At 49.1% G+C, this 18,996-nt stretch overlaps 1 protein-coding gene across 1 annotated transcript; it reads left to right on the forward strand.

The window, feature by feature from the left end:
* The first annotated feature begins 597 nt into the window (after positions 1 to 597).
* Positions 598 to 13,906, forward strand: QPRT (quinolinate phosphoribosyltransferase). Its single transcript, XM_081256438.1, has 4 exons — positions 598 to 639; positions 11,663 to 12,198; positions 12,774 to 12,905; positions 12,985 to 13,906. The coding sequence occupies exons 1-4, from the start codon at positions 627 to 629 to the stop codon at positions 13,201 to 13,203; spliced, it is 900 nt and encodes a 299-aa protein (XP_081112564.1). The 5' UTR covers positions 598 to 626; the 3' UTR covers positions 13,204 to 13,906.
* The last annotated feature ends 5,090 nt before the right edge of the window (positions 13,907 to 18,996 follow it).

An 18,996-nucleotide genomic window follows, 5' to 3' on the forward strand; every position in this document is an offset into this window, starting at 1 on the left:
TTCTGATGAAGAAATGGAATCCCCAGCACTTCTGGGACAGGAACTTGCCTGAAGTCACAGTACAATAATGGGCAGTTTCCTGGTTTTCTTGTTCAAAAGCCCGGCTCTGATCTACTCAGGGCCCTTAAAGTACCTTGGGAAGAAGGAAGAGAAGGAAAGTGCCTATTTGTTGAGTTTCTACTCTGTGTCACCCACAGAGTTTTTTCACTTGATTCTCAGTTGAAGCCATGAGGTTGGTATTATCCCATTTTACAGCTAAGGAAATGGAGGCGCAGAAAGAGGTAAAGAAGTATTTGAGATAAAAAAGAATGGAAGTAGGATTTCCCCAGTGCACCATCAAAAACACTCTCCAGCCATCACAGGGAGCACACCCTGGGGCAGGGTCAAGGAGGTTGGGTGAGTGGAGAGAACAGGGCGGCGGCTCAGAGAGGAGAGGACTTCTGAGGTATGTGACTGAGTGTCCTGGAGGCCAGAGGGAGCCCCAGAGAACCAGGGCAGGGCCGGTCAGGGCTGGTCAGACCGGCCCCTCCCCCTCCCCCTCCCACCCCACCCCCTCTCCCAGTCTCCCGCCTCTCCAAACACTAGACCAAGCAGTGGGCACACCAGTCGGCCAGCTCCAGGCTGTCATGGACCCTGAAGGTAAAGAAGCCTCCCAGACCTCTCTCCCCTGTATCCCTACATCACCACCTGCCCCTCTCCTGCCCATCACCCATCCCATCTTATCTCCGTCCCCATCCCCCCCCTTCTCCAAGACCAAGTCTTCGCTGGTCTCTAACTACTCTCTTACCCCTCCCCCATCTCCCTCCAACCTCTCTGAACCCAAGCACTCCTTTCTGCCCTGCAAAGACCTCTTCTCACCCTTCTTTATTCTTCTACGATAGGTCCCCAAGTGAGCTCTGGGGAAGAAAGGGGCTTGAGCCCCAAGAAATTCAGGGGTGGCCTGGAGTAGGCCACGTCTCCTGGGGGCTGAAGGGGCCAGGCAGTGGGAGGCTGGACCTGGAGCAGCTCTGGACTTTGCCCCTCACTAGCAACTCCGGAGGAGTGAGGCAAAGTCCTGTCCCATCTGCCTCGGGGTGGGGGAAGGGAGCCTGAGTCCTGTGATCCCAGTGATTCCTGTGCATGTGGGGAGTGACGTTGTGAAGGAGGCTGGATGCAGGATGATACGGGCCAGGCTCTGGAGTCAAAAGGCTCCTGTTTGAATCCCGCATCCACCAGGAACAGACTGTGTGTCCTTGAGCAGGTCACCTGATGTCTCAGAGCTTCATTTCCTTGTATTGCAGTATCTGCAAAATGACAGTAATAGTTCCCTGCTCACCAGGTTGGGGATGTGGGCCGGAAATGACATGAGCATGGAGGGCTCCCTGCAGTTTCACCTTCCCCTCCCCGGGCTTCTCCTTCCCCAGCTCTGACCTTCCTCCCCTGGTCTAGGGCTTCTGCTGGCCCCATACCCAGCCCCTCTGGCTTGGCTGTGGAACCAGCTGTTGGGGGTCCAGACTACTTCTTGGTTTAGAAATGATCTCAGAGTCAGAGCCTGGGTTCAAGTCCCATCCCTGCCACCTGCTAGCTGTGTGACCTCAGACAAGATGCTTAGCCTCGCTGTGCCTCGGTTTCCTCATTGATCAAGTGAAAGCAATGTATTCCTTTGGGTTGTGGTGAGGATGAAACGAGATCATATACGTCAAGCGCCAGCACAGAAATCACTCAGTAGTTACGCTGGAGTCACATCCATCACTCCAGTCTGCCTCTCCAGTCCTGAGCCTGCCCCAGGTTCCAGTTCCATTTGGGGGACATGTCCCTGGCGTGTCAAAATCAAAGTCCTCCCCTACACCAGTTCCATTTCCATTCGTGCCTCACCAGCCTCCTACTCGGACTGGAAACCTCAGGGTCACCTTTGACAGCTCACTCTCCCTTGAACCCTAATATCCAGACAGTTGCTGCATCCTATGGATTTACCTCCACGTCTTTCTGTTCCCACCTCCCTCTGAGGGAGCCTTCCTCTGCCTGGCAGGCTTCACGCACGTGATGACACTGATGTTTAACTCTGGGCCAAGCCAGAAGTGTTGGCTCTGGGATCACTGACCTGCGGGAATTAAACCAGGAGGGAGTAGTCGAGTCAGGGGCTGAGGCAAAGGCTGGGGACGTGGGGCAAAGGAGGGGCGAGGACAGAGTTGGGGCAGAAGCAGATGGCAGGCTGGTGGCCAAGGTGTGAGGGGGCGGGGCCAGGTCTGGAGGCATGGTGTGCAGGGAGCGGTCCCCTTACAGATGCCCTTCCCTTACATTTTACCCAGACTCACTGCTTCCTGGTCCAGGCTGTTGCAACAGCCTTGCAACTTATATCTTTCAAAAACGCTAGGCACAACTTAAACATTTAAACTCACGAGTGCATTTTTGATCAAGTGACTTCTGATCAAAAGTCTTACGGATTTTCCATTGTTTATTGAACGAGAACCTAACTGTTTCCTATCATTCAGGGCCTGCTCAGTATGGCCCCATCCTACCACTCAGCCCTCTCTCTCTCGCTACCCTCCACGTGCAACTTCGCCTACATATACCCCAGGCCTCCCACTGCTGGGCCTTTGCTCTCTCCCATTCTCTCTGCTTGGGGGGCCTTCCTCTCACCTGTCCAATGCCAGCCTATTCTCAGAGCCAACCTTCCTGAATCTTCTCTTACTGCTCTTGTACCTTAACGACAGGTCATCTCTCCTTGCTCTGAAACCCTGTAGATCATTTTACCACTTGTGTGACCGGCAATCACATCTGGCTCTATTTGGAGGTCATTTCTCCTCTCTAGGGAGAGAAGGGGAAAAGGAAAGAACATTTATCTGGAAGCTGGGGTGCTAACCAGCCTCTGTCTCCCTCTGGTGTTTGCCAAATGGATCAACAAATAAATAGATGGGAGAACAAAATTGCCGGGAGTCAGACACCTGGGTTCAAAGGCATCTTGCTGGGCATTGGCTCAGGCACTTGACGTGAATCGCCCATTCCCTTCTCGTTGTAGCCCTGTGACTTCCTCATGAAACTGACTCTCAGAGAGGTTAGGAAATTGCCTAAGGTCACCCGGCATGTAGGTGATGGAGCTGGGATTCAAACCAGGCGTTTCTGAACCTCCAACCCAGGCTGTTCCTACTACACCAGGGACAGAGCCCTGGATTCTTGGGTGTGGCTTGTAGAACTCTGTGAATAGTGATATAATAAATATATAATAATTTTAAGTATAAGTTTGTGCTCAGTGTGGTGAGGTTGGGTACATGAGGGGACTCTGGGGCCAGCCCGCCTAGGCTTCTGATCCTGCCTCCACACTTCCCAGCATGTGAGCTTTGGGCAAATTACTTGCTTCTTCAGTGCCTCAGTTTCCTTATCTGTAAAATGGAGATAATAATGGTACATACCTTATGAGGGTTGTTGTGAGGATTAAATGTGTTAATATATAGAATATGCTGGGAACAGTGCTTGGGAAGGACCATAAAAGTGTTAGCTGTTATTATTATTACACATGATGTCACTCCAGATTCTATTATAGACAAGTGGTAGCAGGCACCAGAGTTTTAAGAAAAACTTATAAAGGCAAAACCTTTAAAACTGATGTCTATCTATTTAATTATTTTTCCTGTAAATTGGGGAAAACAATCATTACTTGGTTTTAGCTGGAACACTTTGTCAGCCTCGTACAACATCACTGTTGCTGCAGGCACAGGCCACATGGTTACACGTGGTTACACATCAAATTAAGAACAAAAACTTGTGATCTTTGTTTTAGGTGCATTTGCAGACCCTGACTTTGTGCCCGTCCATCAAAGGCATGAATAAGTGTTTATTAAATGACTGAAGGAAAGATGCAGGGATGGAAGTTCTGATTCTGGCCCAGTCTCTCCCGGGACAGAGCCACTGGCCAGTTAGGGCAATATAGAAACATGGTAAAAGTCAGTCAACAATCCAGACAAGAACGGCACAAGTGCCAGTGGGGGAAAAAATCTTCAAATATTCTGCCAGAGTCAGTTTATCTATACCTTTTTACATTATTTGTAAAGAGACAAATGCAGGAAATTTCCCCAGATGCTTTGGCTCCCCTCAAAAACAGAGGCACCAATTTTAATAAAATTCTGGAATAACCAATTAAGAAAGGATTGCCTTGAGAGATCAAGGTTACACCCCACAGGGTAACACTGTAATCTCTGAAGTCCAGGCACCTTGAGAGAATATTTACATATAACAACGGCAAGAATAAAAAGGGGACAGGGCGTTACAGCTGTTTCCTCTGTGCAGCCGCTTCTCCTCAGGCAGCTGCAAAAACAGCCCCACTCCTCTCTGCAGTTCCTTTCTCGACAGTGGCTAATTAGGAGAGCCTTTATTTTCAAAGCTACCCACAGGAATCCCTTTTGTTGGAAATGCACAAGAGAGTTGGGGCCTAAAGAAAACCAGATGTATTTATTTTTCACGAACATTCTGCATTTACAATAGGCGATCAGAACAGCTGATCTTGCCTAAGTGGGCAAGAGAGTAACCCCTGGGTGAAGGCTGTGTGGTTCTAAAACCACCTTCTGTGTGTGGACAGGGAAGACCAGGGTCCACGTCGATCATTTTCTTTTCTCTTTTTCTTTAATGTTTTGAATGCTTTTTTTTTGGGGCGGGGGTTGTTTTTTTGCCTCGCTGCATGGCCTGTGGGATCTCAGTTCCCCAACCAGGGATAGAACCCATGCCCCCTGCAGGGAAAGCACAGAGTCCTAACCACTGGATAGCCAGGGAATTCCCATTTTCTAGCTCTGCTCTTTAGGTAATTTCCCTTTGCATTTCTGAGCCTAGGTTCTCTGCCTCCAAATGGCCTTTACCATGAAGAAGGACAGGTAGGATTTGTGACATCGTATATATAGCAAGTGCCCGGCATCTGGTAGGCAGCAGTGTGTGGTAGCTATTGCTCTCTTCCTGCGGTTCAGAAGCTCTCAACTCTGCTACACATTAGAATTAAATTACCACATTCCAGACCAGTTATATCAGAATCTCTGTGGGTGGGACCCAGACATTGCATTTGGCAAGGCTCTCCAGATAATTCCATTGTGTAGTCAAGGTTGAGAATCACTGCTCTATTCATCCTAAAAAAACTTTCCTTGGGACTTCCCTGGTGGTCCAGTGGCTAAGACTCCATGTTTCCAATGCAGGGGGCGTGGGTTCGATCCCTCTTCAGGGAACTAAGATCCCTCATGGCATGCGGTGCGGCCGAAAAAACAAAACAAAACAAAACAACTTTCCTTGACCCTATCTTAAGTGAGGGCCCTCTCTCTCCTTTTCTTATTTACTTATTTATTTTACTTTTTTATTATAGAGAATTTCAAACATACACAAAAATAGACAGAAAAGTATGATGAATCCTCATGTACTCATCATCCAGCTTCAACAACCACCAAATTTTGGCCAAGCCAGTCCCATCCATACCCTTTTTTTTTCTTTTCTGTTTTTTTTGGCTGCGCCACACGGCATGCGGGATCTTAGTTCCTCAACCAGGGATCAAATCTGTGCCCCCTGAAGTAGAAGCTTGGATTCTTAACCACTGGACTGTCAGGGATGTCCCCATACCCTTTCTAATTTCTACCTTCCAAGATTACCTTAAAGTAAAACCAGCTGTCAAGTCTTTTCATACATAAACATCTCATTTTATTATTTTTTATTATTTTTAAAAGATAAGGACTTTTAAATAATTAATTAATTAATTAATGGCTGCGTTGGGTCTCTTTTAAAATTTTTATTTAATTTTATTTATTTATTTTATTTTTGGCTGAGTTGGGTCTTCGTTGTTGCGCACGGGCTTTCTCTAGTTGCCGCGAGCGGGGGCTACAGTTCATTGCAGTGCGCGGGCTTCTCATTGAGGTGGCTTCTCTTGTTGTGTAGCATGGGCGTTAGGCGCTCGGGCTTCAGTAGTTGTGGCACGTGGGCTCCGTAGTTGTGGCTCGTGGGCTCTAGAGCACAGGCTCAGTAGTTGTGGCGCACGGGCTTAGTTGCTCCGCAGCCAGGGCTCGACCCCTGTCCCCTGCATTGGCAGGCGGATTCTTAACCGCTGCGCTACCAGGGAAGGCCCAGGACTTTTCCTTTTATCACAACCATAACCCACTTCAAAAAAAATTTCCTTAATGTTACCAAATACCCAGTCAGCATTCAGATTTTCAGTTGTTTCATAAAAGTTCTAATTTGGTTTCAATTTGTTTGTTTGAAGTAGTATCCAAATAAGATCCATACATTAGTTTTTCCCCAGCTCTGCCGCTGGTTAGTATGCATTTTGGACTCTTTAAATCTTTTGTTTTCCTTGCAATGTATGTGTTGAAGAAATTAGGTTATCTTCTGGAGAGTTTCCTATGGTTGTACCCCGTGGTATAGTTTAACATGTTCCTCTGTCTTCTGGTTTTCTTGTAATTGGTGGTTGCGTCTAGAAGTCTGATCTGACTCCGGTTCAGCTGTTCTGGCAAGAGTATTGCATAGGTTGGGGGATGTTCTATTAGGAGCACCCAGTGTCTCGTTGTCTTTCTTCTGATGTTGGCTTTTGATCCAATACCTGGATTCACTGGGTTATTAGGGTTGCAATATAGTTTCCTGCCTTTTGGCAGAGCACTGGTTCTTGTTCGTTTGTTCAAGTGGACAATTCAAAGCTTTTTAGTACATTTATTGTGTTATGCCACCATCATCATAGACCATTTCCATCACCCCAGTAAGATCCCACGTCATTTAATTTCCAGCCCCAGACCACCACTGTTCTGATGTCTGTCTCTCTTAATTTGCCTTTTCTGGATGTTTCATATAAACGGAGGGATACAACATATGGTCTTGTGTGAACATTGGTTGTTAACCTTTCTGTGCATCTGAATCCCAGGTGGAGCATTTCCAAAACCTGGAGGCATGGGAACCACCCCGGAAAGGTTCTGATTCAGTTGATCTGGAATGCACCTGAGCAGCAGAGTTCAAAAAGCTCCCCAGGTGATTCCAATGTGCCGCCCAGGCGGGGGTGGGGTGGGGGGTGGGGGGAGTCCCTGCTTTCTCAACTTCTGCGGAGAGGAGTTGTTCATACCCCTCCCCCACTTCCTCACCTCCTGTCTGTTCCTTGACCATGACAATGTGGCTTCTGCCCCTACCACAAGGCATTAAGACTGCCCTAGCAAAGCCCTCCCAGGGGCTAAGTGCAATGCTCACCCTCAGCCTTCTTCTTCTCCTTCTCTTTTCTCTCTCAGCCTTTCTTCTGCTTTGCTTCTGCTCACACCCTACTTGCAACCCTCTTCTTCCAGACACCCACTCCCTCCTGGTGGGACTTCTGTTTTTGACAGCCACGCCTCTGTGTGTCCTTCAAATCCTGGTGTTTCCCATAGCCCTCCTCTTTCACCCTGCCCTGGTGATCTTACCCACTCAGTGACCATCTGCACATGCTCATGGCTCCAAATTCTCCATTCCTCACCCCAAATCTCCTCTGAACCCCAGAACATTCTTCTACCTGTCCTCTGTGCACAGCCACCCACGTTTCCTGATGGCATCTTGACCTTAACATCTGCAAGACCAAAGGCATTATGTTTATTTATTTATTTATTGGCCACACTGCGTGGCTTGCAGGATCTTAGTTCCCCGACCAGGGATTGAACCTGCGCCCCTGGCAGTGGAAGCGCAGAGTCCTAACCACTGGACCTCCGGGAAATTTCCCCAGAGTCATTCTTTTTCCCCAGCTCTGCTGCTCTGTCATACGCTCTGACCCTCCCGGAGATCCAGTTTCTGTACCTGTAAAATGGGAATGAGTCTCTGTGGTGAGTTCCAAATGAGAGAGTGTCAGGGAGCTGAGGTGCCTTCGACTGGCCAGGGGCACACCCCGTGAGGGTTGCTGATTGCCGCCAAACCCCTCCTCCTCCCCAGCCTACCCTGAACAATTCCTTATGTCAGTTTTCAGCTACCCAGGATGGAAACCCCAGCCTTCTACATCTTATTAGCTGCCAATTCCAGTAGATTCTACCTTAGAAAAAAACTCTCCCATTTGTCCCTGCTTGCTCTTCCTTTCATTACTGCCCCAATTCGGGGCTTCATCAGTTTCTGTCTGGCCAATCGCCCCAGCCTCTTTTTGTCTCCCAGCCCATCTCCATTTGGTGGCTGAAGTGACCTTTCTAGAACAAAATCATAATCATATCATTCCCTCATTTAAAATTCTGTGATGGCTCCCGGGGTCTGTCCAAATTCCTCAGGTAATTGGTTTAGTCCCTTTTTCATTCTGGCCTCAAGACATTTCTCCCATAAATCCTACTCAGCACCCCGTCACCTCCTCGCTCTATTTTCTTGCTTTTGAACCTTGAACACTTGCTCTTTCAGTCCGAAATGTCTTGCCCTCCCTCTTCCCCACCCCCCCACCCCTGCCTGGCAAACATTACTCATCCTTCAAGGCCACTAAACCTTCCCCCTTCCCCAGGGACATTTAGTCATTTCTTCCTCTTTGCTCCCACGACTCTTGGTAAATGCTTCAGTCATCTCGCCAGCAAACACACCTACAATGTTCCTGAAGGCTTTGCAAATACTAACTCCTTTAATTTTCATAACAAGCCTATGAGGTGATCAGTGTTATTATCCTCGTTACAGTTGGGACAACGAAGGCCCCCGAAAGGTTGAGTCTCTTGCCCAAGATCACTTAGCTAAAAGTGACAGAGGCAGTATTGGAACCCAGGCCGAGCGGCCCCGGAGTCTGGCCTGTGATTCCACAGTGCGGCCTCTCTGCTCAGAGAACTATCATCAAACACTTAGTATTAAACTAAACAATATGAAATTGCCAGTATTTGACTGTTGACCTATACAAGCAGCACATTTGACTGGGTCACCGTGCTAGGCACTTGGGATACAGCAGAAAACTCAGTGGACATTTTGGCCCCAGACAGGAAACACCAGCAGAGGATGACATTGGGGGATGAACAAGGAGCTGGGTGAGCATGTGACCTGATTTAGGGGGTCTGTGAGAGCCCCCGGCTGAGGAAGTGATATCTAATAGAAGGTCTGAAGTTGAGTGAGAGGTGAAGGGGCAGTTTGGGGTGAGGGTGAGGAAAGGGACTTCTAGGAGAAGGCTCAGCCTTGGAACAGCATAAGTGAAGGCCTGAAAGCTAAGAGAAAGAGCTGCTCTCTCTGTCACCTAGCAATGAAGACCTGGCACAGAGCAGGTGCTTAACAAGGATTTATCCAAAGAATCAATGAAAAATGGAAAGAAGTCAAGAGAGCTGGTGCTAATACAATGAAAGTGAGGCTTTAAGCAGGGGAGTGATCTGCTTAAATTTCTTTTTTTAATGGTTTGATTTTAAAGTCAGGTTTAATGAGGTATAACCACAGACAGTAAAATTCACCCTTTTCTGTATAAAGCTCTATGAGTCTTGACAAATGCATCAGTGTTATAGCCACCATCACAGACAAGATCTAGACTAGTTCAGTCACATCCCAAAACTTGGTGCTGCCCGCTTTGCAGCCAGCCCCTCCGCCCCCCGCTCCCCAGGCAGTCACTGGTCTGTTTTCTGTTGCTATCTTTTTTTTTTTTCCTTTTCCAGAATATAGTCATACAGATGGACACAAATAGCATGTCACCTTTTGAATCTGGCCTCTTAGAATAATACATTTGAGATGTGTGCTTATTGGGTATATCAGTAATTGGTTCCTTTTTTTTATTGCCGAGTAGAATTCCATTGTATACATGCATCACAGTTTGTTTATCCAATACTCACCAGTCCAAGGATTCAAATTCACTTTAAAAGCAAACAGTGAATCTAAAAAAAAAAAAAGAGTGGATATATGTATATGTATAACTGATTCACTTTGCTGTACACCTGAAACTCACACAACATGTGAATCAACTATACTCCAATAAAAATTAAAAAAAAAAAAAAGCAAACATCACGGCACCTGATCTGAATGGAGTGGGGGCCTTTGCATCCATCTCTGCTGTTCGTTCACTGGCCTTTTGCCTGGTGGGACCGTGAACGGTGGAGGCAGGGACTATATTTTTCTCCCTATCACCGACTTTGTTCCCAGCATCTGGCCCACAGCTGGCTCTGAGTGTGAATGAAAGCCACGTGGGGCAGCTGGGCGGGAACTTGGGGAAGGAGGGTCAGGTGCGATAACTGAGGTCTGTGGCTGCTGGTGGGGCACAGGCTCTTGTCTTTGGGGAGGAAGGGCTGGACAAGAAGGGCCCTCCTTCTGAGAGCAGAGCAAGCCAGAATGTCTGGCCTTAACTTCAGCTTGGAGCAAAAGTGGGGGAAACAAAACTAAACTAAATAATCCCCCTTCACATGCTATCGAATTGTCTACCCCTCCCCCGGCAGCGAAGCCCACCTATGGCACCGCCCACGAGGCTGCAGGTCTTCTCTTGGCCGACAGATGGCGATGTTTCACTGCGCCTGAGCTCGGCCTCTGCGGTCACCCCATTCATTTCAAGAGGCAGCGGCCCATCAACGTGGCACGCCGGCGGGAAGGACCTCAGAGACCACCTTGTCCTTAACACTTATTTTACAGGCAAAGGGCTCACCCACACTCCTGAAGCTCTGTCTCGCAGAGCAGGGGCTCAAACCCATTTCCCCGTGCTGTTTCCTCCTTATACAACCCCATCTCTAGAGAGGTGACAGCTTTTTGAAACATCAAGTGAAGGAGAGGTTTTCAAGCTAGAGGGCAAAGGTGGAGGAACAGATGGCCATGGCCACAAGGCCTGGCCAGTCTCGCTCTGCTGTCAATATGCTGTGCGACCTCAGCTGACTTGCCTTTCTTCTCTGGTCCTCAGTCTCCACATCTGTAAAAAGCTGAACTTCCAGCTTTAAAATTCTTGGTGCTATAGAGAAGGCAGGGAAGGGAAAGACACACAGCTTACATTCTCCTGAGGGCTTCAGCTAGTAAATAAGCGATCCTTCTATGCAAGGCAGACAGAAAGGCAACAGAGTGGCTTTTTAAATTTATTATTTTTAAAATAAATTTTATTTATTTATGTATATATGTATGTATGTATTGGCTGCGTCGGGTCTTCCTTGCTGCGCGCAGGCTTTCTCTAATTGTGGCGAGCGGGGGCTACTCTTCTTTGTGGTGCGCAGCCTTCTCATTGCGGTGGCTTCTTTTGTTGTGGAGCATGCATTCTAGGCGCGCAGGCTTCAGTAGTTGTGGTGCACGGGCTTAGTTGCTCCGCGGCATGTGGGATCTTCCCGGACCAGGGCTCAAATCCGTGTCTCCTGCATTGGCAGGCAGATTCTTAACCACTGCACCATCAGGGAAGCCCAGAGTGGCTTTTAGGTGGCTGCATTTCTCTTCCACTGGTGAATAGCTGTTGGTCTAGCACTAGGTTTACCAGATAAAATACAGGGCACTCGGTTAAATTTGAATTTCAGATAACTGACAGATAATTAAGAATAAGTATGTTCTAAATATAGCCTAGAATATATTTATACTAAAAAAACTTTGATGTTTGTCAGAAATTTAAATTTAACTAGATGTCCTGTATTTTTATTTGGTCAATCTGACAAACTTGTTCAGCCCACAAGGCCCACCCAGTGCCTCAGCCCCTCTCCTGGTACCCCCAGGTCTTCACCCTGATTGGCTAGTGCCCAATTCAGCCTGTTGTTAGGTATTTTGACAATCACCCCTGACTACCAGAAAGGCAGCCAAAATGTTAACACTGCTCTCTTTCTTTCCCTCCCAGGCCTGGCGCTCCTGCTGCCCCCTGCCACTCTGGCCACCTTGGCAGAAAGCTGGCTCCGAGAGGACTGCCCAGGCCTCAACCACATGGCCTTGGTCACGGGGGCAGCCCCCTCACAGGCGGTGCTGTGGGCCAAGTCCCCTGGGGTGCTGGCTGGGAGGCCCTTCTTTGATGCCATCTTTGCCCAAGTCAACTGCCAGGTCTCCTGGTTCCTCCCCGAGGGATCAAGGCTGGTGCCTGTGGCCAAGGTGGCCGAGGTCCGGGGCCCTGCCCACTGCCTGCTGCTGGGGGAGCGGGTGGCCCTTAATATGCTGGCCCGCTGCAGTGGAGTTGCCAGCGCTGCCGCTGCTGCTGTGGAGACCGCCAGGGGGACTGGCTGGGCCGGGCACGTGGCAGGCACGAGGAAGACGACGCCAGGCTTCCGGCTGGTGGAGAAGTATGGGCTCCTAGTGGGCGGGGCCGCCTCCCACCGCTACGACTTGGGAGGGCTGGTGATGGTGAAGGACAACCACGTCATGGCAGCCGGTGGTGTGGAAAAGGTGTCTGTCTGTCCAGCTGAGCCCCTGCCCTGGCCCTGCTCCAGCCACCCCGCCAACATTGCCCTTCCCCTTACCAGGGACCCCCAACCACTCCCTGGAAAATAGTGATGGCCTGGGGGTTGGGGCATGCAAGACTCCTTGACCCCTCAGTGGTTCCATCTGTAAAATGAAAGGTTGGACTTGCTTCTTCACCAGCGTTCTTCTGCTGGTCGGTATGATAGTCAAGGGAAAAGGACAAACTATTGGGAGCCCAGTGTTGGGCAGGTCACTCTAACTCCCTGGACCTGTTTCCCGTCTGTGAAAATGTTCTTGAAGACCCATTCCAGTCTTAATATTCTGAGTCAATTGAACTCAGGTCCAAATGCCAAATAGTGCTGAATTTGGCCATTTTCTTAACCCACAAAAGTGGTAATTTCACGTGGTTTCACCTAATATGTGAGAAGCCATTTCGATGCCTGGTTTCCTCATTAACCCCAAGCTCATTATCCATCCGGAGCCTTTCGAATGCCGGTCCCAGCTCACTTGCCCAGGGCCGGGTGCCACCCGTTCTCACTCTCACCCTTGCCACCTGACAGGCGGTGAGGGGGGCCCGGCAGACCGCCGACTTCTCCCTGAAGGTGGAGGTCGAGTGCAGCAGCCTGCAGGAGGCTGTGGAGGCGGCCGAGGCAGGAGCAGACCTCGTCTTGCTGGACAACTTCAGGCCTGAGGTGAGGCGGCATCTGCTTCCTGGGAAGGGGAAGGGGCTGGGGCGGGGGCTTTCACCTCTCGCTGGCTTGTGTCCCGCAGGAACTGCACCCCACGGCCGCGGCGCTGAAGGCCCGGTTCCCGAACGTGGTCGTGGAGGCGAGCGGGGGCATCACGCTGGACAGCCTCCCTCAGTTCTGTGGGCCCCATATCGATGTTATCTCTTTGGGGATGCTGACCCAGGCTGCCCCGGCCCTCGATTTCTCCCTCAAGCTGTTTGCCGAAGGAGCCACTCCAGTGCCCTACGCCCGCCTCTCCTAAAGCCAAGGAGGCTACACTGGCAGTGGGATAACACGGTTTCATGCGACTCTCACGATTTCACTTCTTTAAGTCCAGTGGCCAACAGAACACTCTCGAGTTAGCCTGGGCTAAAGTCCCAATCTGGCATGTACTGCTTGTGGGACCTCGAAGGACTGACTTCACCTCTGCTCACCTCAGTTTCCTAATCTGTAAAATGGGTCTAGCCAACCTTATGGATTTCTTTGGATGATAATTAATGCAGAGTAAGTGCTTAGTAAATGTTAGAAATTACCATTATTGGGCTTCCCTGGTGGCACAGTGGTTAAGAATCCACCTGCCAACGCAGGGGACACAGGTTTGAGTCCTGGTCCCACATGCCACGGGGCAACTAAGCCTGTGCGCCACAACTACTGAGCCTGTGCTCTATAGCCTGCGAGCCACAACTACTGAGCCCACGTGCCACAACTACTCAAGCCTGCGTGCCTAGAGCCCGTGCTCCACAACAATAGAAGCCACTGCAATTGGAAGCCTGTGCACCGCAATGAAGAGTAGCCACTGCTTGCCGCAACTAGAGAAAGCCGTGCACAGCAACAAAGAACCAAAGTATCCAAAAATAAATAAATAAAATAAAGTTATTAAAAAAAAAGAAATTACCATCATTCATCTGTTCTAAGAAGCACTTCTTTTCCCCCCCACACTGAAGTCATATTTGGTGTGTGGGAAAATATGGTGTAATCAAGGGTGTCTAATGGTCACTGTCAGCCAGGCATCAGTTGTCATGTAGCCGTGTGGCCTGTGCCTGTGGCTTGTAGATCCGACATGATAACAATTTATGTGGAAATAAGTCCAAAAGAACTCTTTATATAAAATAGAAATTGCAAGTGATAAGAAAGCACTGGTTTGACAATTTTCTTTTTGAGTAATAGTATGTGTGTTTTACAAACAATGGCAGCTTATATTTGAGGATATGTGACACCCGGTTTGATGTTCAGCTGGAACATTACACTTGGTTGATGCCCATGTTGTACTGGTTACTAAGTATTTCACCTCTTGCCTGTGGCTGCTGTTACCACCTTTTTGGTTGGAGGTGAGAAACCTGCTTATTCCTCACTCCTGGGGTCCCAAACAGACTCCATCACGCATCCCTCCCAAAATGAAACCCCCATTGGGTGCTGAAGGCCCTTAAGGATTTGGTTCCATGGGGATACCATTAGTTAGGAGAGGTACAGAGCAGCTGGGGCCAGAGCCAAGGTCAGTTAGGGAGTAAGGGAGGGTGGTGGGGGTCCGTGCTCAGACGTCAAACTTCCTTCCATGTTGAGTCAGGACTCAGAAGTCTAAGCAGTGGATCTAAATCCAGTCCCCCAAATATGCATACACACACACACCCCTGAGGTCTTGCCCACCTGTGTGGCCCCTCCTACCCTCACCTCAAGCCTATGGTTCGCCTCTCTCTAACCCTTCTGGGTGGATCTGGGAGAAACCAGAGCATGAGGGCTTCCAAGGGTGAAGGTGGTCCCCAAGGTGACTCCTCCTGGAAGGGCTCCAGTCTGGAGCTGCCTCTCCCCTCCCAGAACCTACTCTCTCCTCTGCCCTTTGCCAGGAGGAGAGAAAAATGGGTCTCATCCACAGAGGTTCCTCCTTCAGGGGGAGTCTGGGGGTGCCAGTCTGCCTTGAGGGAGCTATTCTACCCCTTTGCTCCTTTCTCAACCTTGGAGACCAGCGACGGGCCAGGGGCCGATGAACTACCTCAGATGTGAAAGCTCCAGACCGACCAAGACCTTCACCCTTCAAGCACCAAACATATGGTGAGGAGTTCCCCGGACTCCGTGCTTTCACTGCTGAGGGCCTGGGTTCAATCCCTGGGTGCAGCCAAAACCAAAACAAACAAAAACCCCACAACAACGCTGGGCAGAAGTGGACACTGTGTTTGGTGATGTCCTGAACTGAAGGGGCCATTCTCACAGGACACAGCCCAGAGATGCCACCTGGGGCTGTACCTGTGCTCTGTAATACACACCTCCACCCCGGGGCCCTCCTGTCCTCTCTCCAGGGAAAACATGGACAAGCTCAGCTAGGCAGCCTTCCCTGCTCCAGGGAATTTAGATCTCTGAGTCCCAGCTCCTCAGATCTGAAGGGGAATTAACTGAACCTTCAGAGAACTAGGGGCACTTCTGGGTGTCAGGACAGGACAGGGAAGTGGGGATCCAGGAAGAGCAGGGAACTGAAAGGCAAAACCTTTGGGATCCAGGAGGGAATCAGAGCCTAGTAGAGGCGGAAGGGAGATGTGTACCAGGAGTCTCAACTCAAATGCCTCTAGGACCCAAGCAGATGTGACAGATGGGGGAGGCTAGAATAAGACATAGGGGCCCATGTAGCCAACTGGAGAATGCAGGCTGCACCCACAGCATCCCAATTAAGAAAGGAAAAAGCAAGCTCCCAGGCTGAGTCTCCAGCTCACCCTTGGTCACAGAAATGAACCTGCCCTACAGGAAGATCTCAGATTTGAGCCCTGGGTGGGGATTCCCTCACCAGTGGAAAAGAAAATGGATCCTGGGCAGGCAAAAGCAATCTATGCCCTCCTTGCAGGGGATGGATTTCCAGGCAGAGGAGACTGCGTGGGCAAAGGTTCAGAAGTGGGAAATGGCTAGGATTGTTTGGTATAAGATTTGAAGCTGGGATCAGGAGAGGCGAGATGACTAGATGCTGGGCTGGGTCCAGACCACAAAATGGTAGGTCAGAGGACTTGGACCCTGTCCCGAGAACAGTCGGATTGAAGCTGGGAAGTGAGATAAGCATATATGCATGAAGATCTATTTGCGGGGGCGGGGGTGGCTGCAGGCAGACCAAGAGGAGGCTGATGCAGCCACTCAGAGGGCTTGAATGTGCGTCACGGCAATGGGTTGGCAAGAAGGGAAGGTAGGCAAGGGAAACAGCATCTGCAAAAGCTCAGAGGGCAGATGGAGCCTGATGGGTTCAGCGCAGTGGGAAGAGTTGGGTGTGGCTGTGAGGGTGGGGAGACGGGGGCAGGGAGTGGCAGAAGAGGAATCTCACGTTTCACCTGGTGTCTATCTGGCTACACTGCCTTCTTGCCTGACCCGCCTGGGACTAGGCGTGGACGATTTCCCCAGGCTGCCCCACATGCAGTATAAAGCCCATGCCCATTAGAGCAAATGTGCCCATCAAATCAGGTGCAAATCAGGTCAGCATGTAACGCATCATCACGACCAGCTGGTGGGTGAGAAAGGAACACACATTTGACCAAGGGCTCTTGCTCAGCACGTGTAGGTCTCTTTCTCAGTTAATGCTGGTGAGGGCAGGGATGTTAGTGTCTCCATTTTACTCATGAGGAAACTGAGGCTTTATGAAGTTAAGAATGCTGCTCAGGGTCATAGATCAATAAAATGGTGGAGCAGGATTCAAAAATAAGTATTTGTTGAATGTCTAATATGTGCCAGGCGCTATTCTAGACACTGGATATACAACAATGAGTAAACAGTGAAAAAGCCCTGTCCTCATGGAGTTTATATTCTAGTGGGGCTCTGTAGGAGCCTGGGGGTGTGGAGTGGGGAGGGGAGAACAGACAATGAAAAAAATAGCTAAGAATACCATCAAATCCCCTATGGCCACCAGAGGACACTTCAGTCACACCACCTTCCAATCTCCTCTGATTCCATCTTCCTTCCAGGTTCCAAAGATATTAGCCAAGGAAGCTATGAATAGTGTAAAGCATCTGCTCAAGAAGGAAAGCTGAGGAGGGGTGTGCAGCAGTCTCATCTTCCACCCACTTTTCCAGCTTCATCTCCTCATCAGATCCCCATCCAACCGCCCAAGGTATCTCAGTGACTTCAAGGCCCTGTGTACTCCGGAGACGACCAAGACTCATTCACTCACCAACCCATCCACCCCCCACCCTCACCCTCCTGCTAACATTTACCCACCTGCCCACCCCTCTTCCACCTATCCTCTTGCCCACCCACCCCCGCCTTGCATCCACCCATCCCCCTTCCCACCCCTCCACCCACCCACCTACTGGGGTACTCAGTCTAGAGGGTCAGGGAAGACAAGAAGTCAGACCGGGTTGGCAGAGTCAATGAACTCAATGGGCACGAGCTTTAGTGAGCCAAGGCCAGTGAAAGCTGAAAGCATTTAAAAACGGCAAGACATTATTAGCAAACCACACTATATCTGAAAAAAATTCAACTTTGGACCTTTGAAAAATCCCACTGTGCTATTATGCGGTGTTGACACGTATACTAATTTATCGCTAGCCCTTCAAGACAATACAGTCGGTAAAACTCCATAAGTGTTTCAGTACCTCCGTACTTTGTTCTAATCACTTCCTGAGGAACGGAACATTTTGGCAGTTAGTAAGTAACTGCTTTTAAGACCTGCTTTCTGAGGCCCAAAGTAACTCAGCTTGTAAGACCAGACTACAAAGATCTGAAGAGAATGTGATCGTGAAGCTGTGAATAACATCTCGCTGTGCACATCAGATTTACCCCAGATAATGTGGGCTTTCTTTATTCAGGTAGGTAGTGCTCTTTGGATCCCTGGACCTAGTATAGCACACTTAGAAAATGATCAGAGGCAGAGATCCTCACGTATACCCCTAGTTTGGTGGGTCACTGGCTAACCTATTTCTTCTCCCAGCTCTTGAGCTAGAATTTTTCGAAGACTTAGCACCAACAAAGAACCATCCTATAAGTCAATTGCTTCTTGATATTTGGCTGCTTTTTAACCAAAGGAAAGATTCTCTTTTGGAATACTACATCAGTATATAAAGAACAATGCTGGTTTCTTAAAGGCTGGATAAAAATCATGCTTCCCACATTAAAAAAACAAACAATAAAGGCCCCTTAACTGTAATCTCACCAAGAACCAAAAATATCTTATTTTTTGCATGATTTGCTTTGTTTTCTCAGAATATTAGAAGCCAGAAGGGGAATTCATTGAGACTTGGCAGCTTTTTAGGTAAAGGACTGTACTAATGTATTTTTGTATTATTGGTATAGTAATTACCCAAATGCATGGAAGATTTCAAGGGCTAGACTAAGTCTTGCATTTTAAAATTCCAATCTAATTCATTCCAGTGGATGAAAAGTCCATCAGGGGAAAGATAGAAGATGCAAAAGAACTGTTTCAGTGACCTATCTGAGGCAGCAATTCAGTGATTCTCTGTGTATGATAATTAAAACAGAACCAAAAAAGGTCCATACATCTTTTCTGACAGGTCACTGATTCTCTCCTGTGTTTTCACTTGTTAATTATTGCTTGCCGGATGTGGTGAATTTCACCTTGCTCAGCACCAGATAGTTTTCTGTATGGTTTGTTAGGCAGGTCCGAAGCAGTGCTCAGTCTAGTGGATTATTTTCTACTACTAAGCCAAGACTTTCCCAAGTGCACTGCCCAAGGCCTTGTGACATTTTCCAGTCTGGCTGGTGGGAAGAGGCCCTGGCTTTGTGTGAGGCCCTGGGCACTGCTGCCTTAGCCCTTTCACATGGCTCTTCTCTTGGCCTCAGGTGGTTTTCTCACACATGTGTGTTGATCAGTTCTTTGCTGAATAACATGCGAGAGGGACCCTCAGCAGATCTTGGGGTTCTCTCTTCTCTGAGCCCGCAGTTTGGAAACTCTCTCAAGCAGAAAGCTGGACAATCTTAAAAGGACAAGTCCCCTTTCGTTCCTCCTTCCCTCCTTCCCTCCCTCCTGCCCTCTCTCTCTCTTTCTTTTTTATATTTTGGCTGTGCCGCATACCTTGTAGGATCTCAGTTCCCTGACCAGGGATTGGACCCGGGCCATGGCAGTGAAGGTGCCAGA

This window comes from Mesoplodon bidens, assembly GCF_964165515.1.
Source record: "Mesoplodon bidens genome assembly, chromosome: 15".
Classification (NCBI taxonomy): domain Eukaryota; kingdom Metazoa; phylum Chordata; class Mammalia; order Artiodactyla; family Ziphiidae; genus Mesoplodon; species Mesoplodon bidens.